At 43.6% G+C, this 13,423-nt stretch overlaps 1 protein-coding gene across 1 annotated transcript; it reads left to right on the top strand.

The window, feature by feature from the left end:
* Positions 1-1,316: 1,316 nt before the first annotated feature.
* Positions 1,317-12,832, top strand: LOC121005100 (zona pellucida sperm-binding protein 4-like). The gene is made up of 12 exons (XM_040437684.1): positions 1,317-1,500; positions 3,786-3,907; positions 4,126-4,222; positions 6,688-6,843; positions 8,252-8,442; positions 9,888-9,985; positions 10,063-10,190; positions 10,852-11,041; positions 11,112-11,259; positions 12,127-12,202; positions 12,323-12,436; positions 12,690-12,832. Exons 1-12 carry the CDS (start codon positions 1,317-1,319, stop codon positions 12,830-12,832), a joined length of 1,647 nt encoding a protein of 548 aa, XP_040293618.1.
* Positions 12,833-13,423: the final 591 nt, after the last annotated feature.

Raw genomic sequence — 13,423 nt, 5'->3', positions numbered from 1 at the left:
CTTTAAGTATTTATTTATGCCAGTAAACTAGCAAAAGTCGCAAAAAAGGGGGTCATATGACATTTATTCACCAAAACAGGCATAAAAAGGTCATAAATGACCCCCTGTATGTTCAGAGGGAGGATTTTGTCCGCAACAAAATCCACCAGGTATCCCATGGCAGAAACTGCTGCGCTGTGCTTCGGGTTCTGCCTTGGGTTTTCATGCGGATGCGCACTAGGTTTATGATGGAACTAAACTGCGCACAAGCTCCCGCTACAGCTTTGTGTGGCGTCAGCGTGGTAACCACTCCAAAAATGGACTGTACATTCTGTCTGGGATCTTGAAAACCACATGGGCCACATAAACTGTGGCGAGGATTCCCATTAAAGACAATGGAGTGTGAATTCAGTGCAGATTTGGACTGGTTTTCTGCACCTAATCCACACAGAAACCTGTGCCAAAAATCCTCCATCTGAGCATACCCAAGACTTTCTCCAAAAACTCAGTGGAACACATTTACTAAGGCTGTTTTTTTACGCCAATCTTAGGTCCCCCTTGCGCGCCATTCGATTAGTCTAATTTATGACGAGGCATGCGCCTCGTCATAAATTAGGTGCATCTGTGGCAATCCTTGCGCCTGGCGTAAAAATTACTCCAGCCCCTGGTTGGCATAGCTTTTTGCTAACATTTACGCTTGTTTCCAGGCGTAAATGTTAGTAAATTTGCTGGGGCTGGAGTCCTGGCCCTGGCACAGCCCCCACCCCTGTCACACCCAACTGGCAGACGTGGCATAAAACCGGCCGTGCGAATAAATATTGTTGCATGGTCAGTTAAAAAAGGGGATTTGTGACTATTTTACGCCTAAAATAGTCACAAGTCAATTAGTAAATGTGCCCTAGTGGGGTACATTTACTAAGACCGGCTTTTTACGTCAGTCTTAGTTTTCTCCTCATCAGAAATTTGGCGCATCTATGGCAGTCCTTGTCCATCTTATACTCTGATGTCTATCATTAAGAGTTCACCTGTACATTGGTCATACTCAGTGGCGATTATAATACACTGCAATCTACTGGAATCACAGAGCAGAAAATCACTGCGGAGCCTAGGCCTGCTATAGTGCAGTGTTGGAAGTCCTATGTAAAGCCACAGCTACATCTGACTATGAAGGGGTTAAGCTGCATACTGATTGATGGTAGAATTCCCTGGAGAACCTCAATGATACACCTTGCACCTGAAGTCTTTCATCTCTTACCCTATCACACAGCTGCTCTGGCCTCACACAAGCTATAAAACTCTGGCTATGGCAGACTGCAGTATTGGTAGCAGCTGCCAGAATGGGCTTGGGCAAAGCAGGGATGAGGCTGGTCTTAGCCCTTTTGGCTTATGGATTGGGGTCTTTAGTATGTGTTGCACAGGACTATTGGGATGATCCTTCCCATCTGCAGTGTGGATCTCACACTATGGAGATTTCTCTACCTTCTTTGTTGGAGGATGCAGCTTTTGCCTTGAGTATCATTGGTAGGTCCTATGTAGTAAGTAGGCTAAGATGTATGTAATACCTTCTCATGGTGCTGTCTTCTGTGGAAAATGTGGTGGTACTTTTTATTGCTTAGGCCTCTTGCCCATGAATGTAAGGGCTCTGTGTCCGTGGTGTGGACCGCATACGGCGGTTCCACAATACACGGGTCACCAGCTGTGTGCATTCTGCATCATGGATGTGGACCCATTCACTTGAATGCGTCTGCAAACCCGGATATGCCTTGCGGAATGGGAGCACTACGGAGTGCTTCTGTGGTGGTTTGTGCTTTTGTTCCACAAAAGGATAGAACTTCTATCTTTGTGGAACAGATGGATTGCAGACCCCATTCAAGTAAATAGGAAAGTAATCCGCATGTGGGTGCCCATGCATTGCGGTCCAGTGTGGGCATGGAGCCCTTATGTTTGTGGGCGAGAGGCCTTATTGTGTATCTGTCTTCTGCTGTCTGTACAAGGTGACCCTATGTTTCTGTATTTAGGAGTAGCAGCTTCAAAATGAACAGTGCTCAGTTTACCAGAGAGGCATCTGGGGGTGAATATCTGCTAGTACTGTCTAAATATCTGAGCATGCCAGTGTTTTGTTGGTGCCCCTGGGAATATCTCCTGGCAACAAAGTTAAATTCAGATTATATGCCATTAGAAAAGGGCAGGGCAAGTGTGGCATGTTGGGGGTGAGGAAACTTGTGTACAAGGTTTCAGTTATCTAAAGATTCTGCTACAACGAACCAAAAGTTATGGTCAGTGGTAGAGACATCCATAATGGAATTCTTGGAACCCAAACCTTGTACACTGATCTTACAAACACAAGTTTGCTCATCCCTACTGTTAGTGTTCTGCCACACATGGTGGGTTTGCAAGTGTGTTCCACTTTGGAAGCTGGAAATTCATAGTAGAAACCGGCAACATATCTTGACACCGGGGTTGGATTGGCCCACCAGAGTACCAAAGGATCCTCCAGTGGGCCTAAGATCTGACAATAATGGGCCCTTAATTCTCTATAGAGTGGGCTCTCAATCATGTAAGGGTCAGCCCCTTAGAATATGTTTTTTTGGACAGATATCTGCAATATTGTGATGACTTATTTCAGCCACTGGAGGCCGCTGTTGCTTTGAGTAAGAGGAAGCTGAACGGTTTCTGGGATACACAAGAGGTAGGAGGAGCCAGAAGTTCCTGGGGTTTGAGGGCTGGGTGTGTGCGAACTGGGAGTTGTGTTGATGGCTGCCATGTTAGGAGCCAAGTAAAGGCTAGTGATGGGACACGGAGCCTGACTCATGGAGTCCTGAGAAGCTGGCTGTGTTTGAGACAGGCCAAGATAGCCTCTTAACTGAAGTACTGCAGTGTGTTCCAGAGGAGTGGGACCATGTGTCAGACCAGTACAAGGTTTTGCCATTCCTGTCATTGACCAATTGTGCCTCTGGTGTGGTGGTACTGTACTGTTTAGGTTTTCCGGCAGTTTCATTTTGCTCCTTAAGAGTTTTTCATAACTAGTATGTAAAAAAAAAAAACAGTATCTTTCTCATAACATATGCATTTATAGATCTCAGGAGCCTGAATTGCAAACTGTTAAAATAATGCAGCATGCTAAGGATTTGATGGTCCCTTCCATGCATCAAGTCACCCCCTTTTATGCCATACTTGCACTTGGGAGTGGTGGGGTCTGGAATATTGTCCCTGAAAAATCTATGCATGGAAATGGTTTCTCGCTCCAGGTTCAGAATGCTGCAGGATGCTCCTAATTTATGATGCAGTGTGTTCCTTGTCATAAGTTGGGCACATCCCCCTGCCAGTATAGGGGAGTGAGACCTGCGTGGAACTATAATGGAAACTCTATTCCATGGGATTTATCAGTGTAGTTCATTCATGTGGTAAGTATTTGGCTTGCACTCCACTTTCAGGAATGGGAGGCTTTCTGCAGATGTCAACGATGCCTAAACTGTCCTTTAAACTTTCTCTACTGGAATACAAATGTGCTTCAAAGTAAGGGGAGTCTACACATGGTGGCCATGATTTTAATCACACCAGTATGTAGGGTCATGGCAGGTTAACTTGGTTCTCAAATTGTTGGCTTTGCAGGCAATTGGGAGTTCTACCTCTACAATGGTTCAACTCCTAATAGTTCAAAACTGTGCCAAGCTGAGGTAAGACTTAAAGCTGGAGTGTTTTTTCTTCATTGTGGCTGTTGTGTGGACTCAACAACTTGTGTACAGTAAAAATGTCATACTGAATCTTAAGAGCAAGTTGTATGTATGAACTGACTGTAATTCTAGACAAGAATGGAAAACCTCACTATCTTCACAATGACTCCACTTGCGGGACTTGGATTGGACAGAAACCTGATGGCTCACTGGTGGTTGGCTCTACTTTCAATGGCTGTTATGTTCGTGAGGAGGTAAGTTGTGGAGAATCTAACTCTGCAAGGTCGGAACTGCTCATAACGGTTTAAGAGTAGACTTATATTGGTGTTTCTTGCAGTGAGAACAGTAGTTGAAGGCCCTTAGGATGGAAGTGTTTTTGCTACTGTTAGGGGGCTTTTTTGTACTAAGGGGAAAGCTGCAGGAAAATTCACACTTATATAGATTTATTTTTATTTATTTTTTCCCCTCTCAGAATGGAAGCTATGTGGTAACGATCACTCTGGAAGAAATTCTTCGTGATGAGAAGTCCCAGTATCACAAGAAAGATCTTGCATGCCCGATTCTTCCAGGTTAAGATTTGTATACAAAATTGGTAGACTGTTCAATTGGTTGGTCAGATTATCTTCTGTCCACAGAATATGTAAGTGTCCAATTGACTTTGGCTGGTGTTTTCTTCCCCCACCACTATTCGAATGGAGAAGACACACTGCCACTCTACTCTTGGGCTGCTGGGGACAGCTGATCATTGTCACTAGACTATCGCCTGCAGCCCATGGACCAAATGACAGTGTGGCAGTCTCATGCTTGGATTTAAGATGACATGCTGCCTGCAGCTACAATTTGATTTTTTTAGACTGGGGTAAAGATTAACTTGGTCATGCTTTTCAGTCAAAGTACTTTGCAGAATAACATTTAAATTCACTTTAAAGTTGATCCAATACTCTGCAGGAAAGTAGCAGCCCTTAACAATCCCTATGATGGTCCATAGTTCTAGCAATTCAGTTTGAGCTGAATTTTTCCAGATTAACCACTTGTTCAAATGGTGTAATTTAACCAGTTTTACTTGTTACCCCATAGAACCTAAATCTAGTCCCATAAATTCAGTGAAACCTAGTTAATCTGGCCATCCTAGGGCCTGTGGACATCTAACTTGCTGTCACTATACAGCAGTGAGGATGAGAACTTCTCCAAGTGTGTGGCTGAGTTCTCTAAAGATCTGCCCCATGCTTTACTTGTGCTGTGGGTTTCACCCTCTGCAATATATTCCATGGCAAAATTCCACCTGTACTGGAATTCCAGAGGTTTAATGTGCAGAACGATTGCCTGTAAACAAATGCTGGCAAAAGGTAGTCATGGTCATCATCCTGATGTGAAACATGGCCACTCTAGCCAGCTGATGGCAGATTGTCATCTGGATAGACATTGGCAGTGTTTATTGTCCAGCTACTTGCTAGCCAGGAGCAGTTCCATGAAGGATCTCAAAACCTTTGCCCAGTGTCATTGGAAGTGTGCAGCAAGTTTGGACTACTGTGGCTGCGCTGGCGTATGATCATTCAAAGGCTAGGCTATTCAGCCATTAACCTAATTCTGTCATGTACAGTAAAGTCAAAGGTTTTCCACTTTGTCCATAAATTGTCTGACTTTTGGGATAAGCTGTCCAGAAATTCTGGTTGGCAACCCTGTCCCCACCCCATAAATTTTCCATGGAGAGTTAAACAAAAGGGTGTCCAAATTTTGCCACAAACTTTATAACTTGCTTTATTCTCAGGCTATTCAACCTGGGCATGGTTTAGTATGCTAGTAACATTGACTTAATTTCATGCAAGGTTTTTTAATTGTTGGTGAGGCAGTTAACACACTTGATCTATAATTTTTAAAGATGCTCTACGTTTAACTTCACAACTGGTTTATCTTGGAAAACATTCCACCAACTTGGTGTCAATGCAAGATTGTTTTTAGAAAGTCCCAACATCATGCTTATGTTTTTGCACCTCCACAAGTAGGCTTAAAAGGTTTTCACTGTTCAGTATGTGTGGGTCCCACATCTCAGATGCAAACCTATAGGCCACACACTTATATAATTCTCCACTCAAATCTATGGGAGCAGCATAAGTGGCTTGGGAAGCTAATTAAAACATTCTATGGGTTGTCTGGTTTCAGGAGGAAACTGGACTAGAGGGGGGGTCTGCCTGCAGTAGTGTTGCTTACTAGACAGATATCATGTTGCACTACTAGTGCTCATCCAGGACTTGTTAACCTGGCTGCTCAAATGGACATGTGACCACTATAATCAATTACTTTCCTTAGGGTACTTTCACACTAGTTATTCTTTTCCGGTATAGAGTTCTGTCCTAGGGGCTTAATACGGAAAAGAACTGATCAGTTTTATCCTAATGCATCTCTGAATGGAGAGCAATCTGTTCAGTAGGCTTCAGGATGTCTTCAGTTCAGTCACTTATGGTATTTGGGCCGGAGAAAATACCACAGCATGCTGTAGTATTTTCTCCGTCCAAAATTCCGGAACACTTGCTGGATCCAGCATTTTCCATTGTAGTGCATTAATGCCTGATCCAGCACCAAGGGTTCAAAACCCTGTTTTCTGGTCTGCACATGCGCAAACCTTTAAAAAATGTGAAAGAAATACTGTCAGTTTTTCCAGATGACACCAGAGATGGATCCAGTATTGCAATGCATTTGTGAGACAGATCAGTCTACAAAAGTAATCTGTTTGCATACGGATTTCCGGATCCGGTGACAGAACTGCCTGCCGGAATCCAACTACGCAAGTGTGAAAATACCCAGTGCACATAGGCCAGTGACTGGCTGTAGCAGTTGGGTGATGTCACTACTGCAGGTGGGTAAAAAGATCCCAGCAGAGAACTGGACTAGACAGTTGCCCAGTTTTCTACTGAAACTGGACAACCCCTTAAATGTCGGTCACAGGACATGGACTTCAGATGAGTTGAGTTAGTGCTCCTGTCTCATGGATCTGTTGGAGACATAAATTGTATTGACAATGTTTCCTTATCTATAGCTATGGATGCTCCTAGTCCAAGTGACTGTGCTTCAGTTCTGCAAGCTGACCGCCTGCCGTGTGCTAATGACTCTGTATCTCAAGAACTTTGTGAAGGACTTGGATGCTGCTTTTCTCAAAATGCACTTGTACTGCGCTGCTACTATGGAAAGAAATGTGAGTCTTTGCAATAATGTAATTCTGTTCATCCCCCACCACCCAGGCTGTAGCAGTTAGCGTATCACTGTCGGTTTACATAAATAAAAAAATAATGGCTGCACACAAGCAGTAAAGCTGAGAAATGGAGATCATTCTGTCAGTTTATAGTTGGAATATATTGGCAGAAATGAATCATGACCTCACCTTTCATGAGATTGATGGACTCCAATTTCTGACAATCAAAATGCTCCATCTGCAGGTCCAATACAGCATAACTTGTATTCATGCTAGGATTTACCCCATTGTCTGATAGAACTGAGCCCTGGAAGTGATGGAGGGTGCATGTGCAGCCACCCTACACTTATTTTATGTGGCCACTGAAAATGGCTTGGCCCGGGCTTGGCTATTTCCGTCAGGCCCATAGAAGTGAATGGGAGCGGTGACCAGTCATGTGTGGTGCGCTTCCATTCACTTCTATGGGGAGAGTGCTTGGTGGTGGCTAGACTAGTCCTCCAGCCACCACATTGTGGGGCTCTGCTTAGATAGGTGTGGCCCCCACCCCTATAACACAATGGGGGCATCTGATGGCGATATGCCCCATTGTCTGAGATGAGACAACCCCTTTAATTGGAGCGGCAAGGTAATCTACTGCAGTGAAAAAGGGGGTCAGTCAGCACATCCCAATGCACAGGTGCACGCTGCCATGGCTAGAAACGCAAAGAAAGAAAACACAATGCAACAGCACTCTGCAAACACCCATAACATACAACAATTTCATAGTAATAGAAAATATTCTGGTGCTAATGCTATGCTCTTATGAATTTGAGATTCTTGGCAAATTTTGTACAATTTTTGCATGTCTGCTGGCATCAAGGCGATATCTATAAGATGGGAACCTAACATTGAATACTACCTGCTATAGTGCCATACTGGCCACCATAACATACCGAAGTACCTCAGTTAGAAAGGTCATCAGTATAAAGGTTGGAAGACCCATCAGGGTAGGTCATTAGGATCTGCTCAGCGGGAATCCAACACCTGGGACCCCTGCCAATTAGCAGTTTTGAGAAGGCACCAGCACTCCTGTGGTCACTACTGCCTTCTCACAACTCCATACATTGTATAGCAGCTGTACTTGGTATTACACTTGGGCCCCATTTACTTGAATGCAGCTGAGCTACTCCTAGGCCATGTCCACAATTAATGTGGCATCACTGGCCTAGGAAAAGCCACAAGATGTCTGCAGTGCTTACAGGAGGGCTGCTAACTTCTCAAACAGCTGATCGGTGGGTGTTCCAGGTGTTGTACACCTACTGATTCCATACTTGCCTATTCTGAGGATGGGTCAGTATAAACCCTTGCATAGTAACTTGAAACTTTGTTGCATGTAGAGTGGATGCCTTAACAGTCTGCCTCTTCTGTGTAGTGACTACCTACTGCTCTGCTGACAATAACATGGTGGTTGCGATTTCAAAAGACATAACCATACCATCCTTGATCCTGGACTCTGTAAAAGTACTTGGTGTGGATTCTAACTCGTGCCCAAGCCTGATGGTGGCAACAACTGCATCATTTATTGGGTTCCAGTTCCCATTGTCCTGTGGGAGTGCAAACGAGGTGAGCAAAATGTCCAATCATGCTAAACCTGCCTAAAATACTGCTTAATGTCTATTGACTACAGAAAATGGCAAGGGGAACTGGCCCAATCTAGTCCAGATCAGGCATGTCTTTTTATCTGTGGATATTTTTGTGCATATTTTAGGTGTTCTGAATTTATTTTATTTTCTATACTGATCTATTCTTCGGATAGATTATCGGCATCTGATCGGTGGGGGTCCGACACCTGGGAACCCTGCTGATCAGCTCTGTGAGAAGGCAGTAGTGCTGTGGCCTTCTCGCTGTTTACTGCCGGTCCAGTGACGTCACAACTAGTATCAATGGCCTTGGCAGGGCTAAGCTCCATTCAAGTGAACAGATCTTAGCCCCACCCAGGCCATTGATACTAGCCATGATGTCATTGGGCCTGCAGTAAACGGCAAGAAGGCAGCAGCACTACTGCCAGTGCTGCTGCCTTCTAAAACAGCGGATCTATCCAGAGGATAGCTCAGTTTAATAACCTGCTTAACCCCTTAAACATTTCTTTTTTTTTTTTTTAAAGAGGTTGTCCACTTCTAATATCCACATTTACACTGCCAGACTTTCTTTGAAGCACTGAACACTTTCATCAGCCACTGTTGTGGTACAGCCATTAGACATAATCTGCATGTGTTGCATGCAAACTTGGCTTGGATTTCATCCTATGCACTACAAAGGGGCAAAGATCAGCAGAATAAACTGCTGTAGGTTAAAAGGGGTTTTCAGAGTAATAATGGCCTAATCTCAGGATGGGCCTTTATTACCTGATGGGTAGGAGTCTAAATCCCTGCACCCCTGTTAAGCGATTTGAGGCCATTGAGTACCAAGGCCTCTTGGGCCATGTGACATCACTGGCCCATGTACAGCTGCCAGTTTGGCCCTATTTGAGTGAATTGATGAATATGGTGTGAAGGTGCTTAACACACCAAAGCCTCTTCAAAGATCTGTGGGAGTTGGACCCACACTGATCAGATATTGATGACTGAAGGGTAAAATCTTCCCAGAAAACCCCTTTAGAACCTGCAGCTCAGTGGTCAGCGCTGGTGCCTTACAGCACTGGGGTCCTTGATTTGAATCAAAGGACAACATCTGCATGGAGTTTGTATGTTCTCCCCGTATTTGTGTGGGTTTTCTTCTGGGTACTCCTGTTTCCTCCCACACACAAGACATACTGATGGGGAACTGAGCTCTATTGGGGACAGCGTAATGTCTATAAAGTGCCGCAGAATATAGTAGCGCTATATAAGTGCATTAAATAAACCATGTTCACAGCATGCGGATACCACTATTTAAAATCTTATTCTTCCTGCTGTAAAATGCCTTGTATCTGTCAGTGTGGACACTTTCATTTAGTCTGTCGGGTGTAAGTTATGAAAGATGCTAAATAACAGTAAATCTCACCTATGTTAACTATTTTTTTTTAACAGGCGGTTGATGCATCCATGGTGTATGAGTGCACTTTTGTGGCAACCAACAGAGTAATTGCCTGGCAGTCGGCATCGGTCACTAGAGACAGTACCATGAGGTAAGGTCAAGGCTTGTTTTGTTTTTTTGACACTACAAGTACCATAGTTGGATTACAAAATGCTCCTCTTCCTACAGAGTGACTGTAAGCTGTAGCTTTTCACGGACTGGCATTGTCCCACTGCAGGTAGAGGTCTTCACCCCTCCACCTCCTCTCCCTGTATCTACCATGGGACCTCTAACCTTGGAGATGAGAATAGCTCCAGGTAATTAACAAGCTACTTGGAAACAATTTGTGACCTGCATAGGAAGGGTTGGGCATGGCAAAGCTGTTACAGGCCTAACTTAAAATGGCTTACCTTACGCAACCGCTTTAAATTGGCTCATCTTAAGAACTGTCTAAAGGTGTTTGATGTAGATTAAAATCATACATAATAGACATTCCTGATAACATGGATATTGGGGGAAACCTGAACATACTGTCCATGGGACCCATGGTAAAGTGGCCCTGGAAAAAAAGTTGTAAGCAGGGACAACAAATGTGGGCCAGTCAGCAACACAATGGTGCACCACAAAGTGCCATTCCAGCAGAACCAAATGGTGCAGCACAAAATTGCTACCTTACCACAGTATTTATCTGTCTTGCCATGCTGAGGGTAGGTGACAGTTAAATTCAAGAGGGCAGCTTCTGGGTGCCAACCCCTAAGCTGTAACTGCAAAATCACAAATGGTAAGAAATCTGAACTGACTGCCACCCATCTGATGGGAACATACAGTAACTTAGTCTGGCATGCAGCTAGTGTATAAGGGCTTATGTAGTTGTACTTGACAAAATGTTCTATTGACTAATATGCCAAACAGACTCCCTTATTCTTGGATGTGAAACTGTATGGTCATGCAAAAGCTGATGTTGGATATGTCTTGCAGATGTGCAGTATAGCTCATACTATGCAGATGAAGATTATCCTATTTTAAGAGTGTTAAGAGATCCTGTGCATGTTGAAGTTCACATCCTGCAGAGGACTGATCCAAGCCTAGTTCTGATTTTGAACAACTGCTGGGCCACCAGTTCTCCTGAGCCTACTAGCTTTCCCCAATGGCCTATCTTGTCCAGCAGGTGAGGACTGGATAAACGATCAAACATTCTCTTGCTTAGGGCTGTAATGATACAAGTACTTATGTTTCAGCTGCCCTTTTGCTGGAGACAACTATCTTACGGAGCTGGTTCCTGTTACTTCCTCACAAGGAATAACTTTCCCAACATACTACAGTCGTTTCATTGTAAGCACCTTCACCTTTGTGGATTCGAACACCCAAACTGCTCTTGGAGGATCGGTAAGCTGCTTGGATAAGTGGTTTTTATGGAAGTGTGTGGACAACTTGTTGCCAAATCAGGTGTCATCTGTAATTTAAAGAAACGTTGACATTCCCAGATCTAGTAAGCCCTAATTCCAATATGGATACTACCCACTGTACATCTAATCCATGTTGTAGATGCTCCTCACAGAATCTTTGTAGAATACACACAGTACTTGGGTCCTGATTTATGCCTTCACTCCAGAATTGTGGCATCAGTTGCCAAATGGGGCTATTGTGACTTCCTGGGCTCGCTTGTGCAAAGATTTAGACCTTGCATTTTTATACCACTTTAAGATGAGGAAACTATTTGTATCTCCCTTTGTTCCTGTGTGGCTTCAAGCCACAGGAAGTATAAGCCAGCCAGCTATCTCTTGGAACCTGAACTTCCTTGCCTGTACAGATCCTGGGGCCCTCTGTTCTACTATATGCTTGCCTCACAGGGGAGGTCTGTCGGCTAACTTTTACAATCTTGGAACTGGAGTCCAGATGGTCAAAAAAATCTACGTTCCTGCCCACGTCATAGCCCTGTGCCATGGGCTGGGGAGGGGGGAGCATTTTGACTGGTCCCAATTTCCCAGCATGGGGTGCTCAGGACTCCCTGCTCTCCACACAGTACCAGGTATCTTCCCTACACGGACAGACATAAGCTTCCCTGCTTAGCACTGTACTCTGGCCAGCTCAGTATTGGGCTACTATAATTATAGATGATTAACCACCCTTGGTATTTAAATTGATTCCGAACAGCACATTGAACTAGTGTGTGAATAACACAAATAACCAGGAGCTGTTTGTATTACAATTACATAAACTACAGGTGACTTGCATTGACTTGTGTTCCTATAGGTATTCTTCCACTGCAGTGCTTCAGTATGTGTCCCATCTGCCTCGGAGACATGCTCTGTGACCTGTCAAAGGAAAAGTAGGTGACCCAGTAAATTGTCTTTACTCCTCTCTGTGGGTTTTCCATTCTGCTAACATTTAACTGATTGCTTGTTACACTACTTGTAGGCACCAATTTGATCAACTTTTTGTCTTGCAGAGAGAATGGTGGAATTGCAGCAGACAGACAACACTCTTACAGTGACTTCTCATGGTCCTGTGATATTTTATTCTGAAGAGATCAAAACAAATAACCTAGTCGAAGAGGACGAAGGTAGTGTGCTATTGACATCACTGAATGTAGTTGTGCATGGTACAGTAGTTGAGGCCTTCAAATTGGGCTGAAGTTCAAATTGGCAAAGATCATACTGGTAGTATCAAAAGTATGTTACTTCAGCATTTTGAACACACTCCTACAGGACTTTGCTCAATACTGGCTGTAATTGAAAATGAACCTGGCATACAAATGTTCTAGCTTGGGCTAACTTGTTTTTTTTTTTTTTTTTTTTTGTTCCCCTTTAAAACAGGTTTTGGCTCTGGACTTGCCCTTGCTTGGTTTCCAGGCATAGTGGCTACCGTCTTCATCTTGGTGGTGTCTCTTCTGGGTATCTACTTGTATAGGAAACAAAAGAAATATGCACTGTCCACAGTAAATGATTTAATAAAGTAGATTTTTCAAGTAACATTTATTGTGTTCAATATAACAATATTGCTGATAAAGAACTTGTGGGATTTTGAGTTGCTCATCTAACTAGTAACTGCTCTAGGTTGCTGGTCTTCCTATACAGCATAGTTCCTTGTGTTCTCTACACTAAACGGTCTCTCAGACATCACCATTGCAACTGAACAAGCTAGTTGGTACCACTTTTGATGCATTTTATCTTGAGGTAGGAGTGGATCCTAAGGGAGCTTGTACATGCTGCAGCATATTCACATTAACTGCATGTGAATAAGGACAGCCACACTGCACATGTACTTGCCATGGTTTTAAGTTGCATAGCAGTAGTAAACCTCAGCTTGGTCACATGTAGGGTATTGATATGTGGCGTACTATAGCCATAATGTAGGCACCCAGCAGATTCCTCTATTTGGACATAATTATTGGCTCTTGTAACTTAGCTGTAATGCATTAAACTTCATGGAAAGTTTTGATTCTGCAATGGCTTTAAACTGACCGACAATTATCTTCACCAAAAAAACTATATGCAGTTTCCCTTCCTAACTAGGAAAGCTCACTTCATCACATATTTTTAAAAAAACA

This window comes from Bufo bufo, chromosome 1 (assembly GCF_905171765.1).
Source record: "Bufo bufo chromosome 1, aBufBuf1.1, whole genome shotgun sequence".
Taxonomy (NCBI): domain Eukaryota; kingdom Metazoa; phylum Chordata; class Amphibia; order Anura; family Bufonidae; genus Bufo; species Bufo bufo.
The sequence above is the reverse complement of the archived record's forward strand: the minus strand, read 5'-3'. Positions and strand labels throughout refer to the sequence as shown.

What these genes read in the sequence shown, in the direction of transcription:
- LOC121005100 (XM_040437684.1), top strand. Translation starts at nt 1,317, where the DNA reads ATGGGCTTGGGCAAAGCAGGGATGAGGCTGGTCTTAGCCCTTTTGGCT. An exon ending in CTGCTACTATGGAAAGAAAT is followed by an intron (nt 6,844 to 8,251) that starts GTGAGTCTTTGC and finishes TCTTCTGTGTAG; the next exon opens with TGACTACCTACTGCTCTGCT. An exon ending in TGTGACCTGTCAAAGGAAAA is followed by an intron (nt 12,203 to 12,322) that starts GTAGGTGACCCA and finishes TTTGTCTTGCAG; the next exon opens with AGAGAATGGTGGAATTGCAG.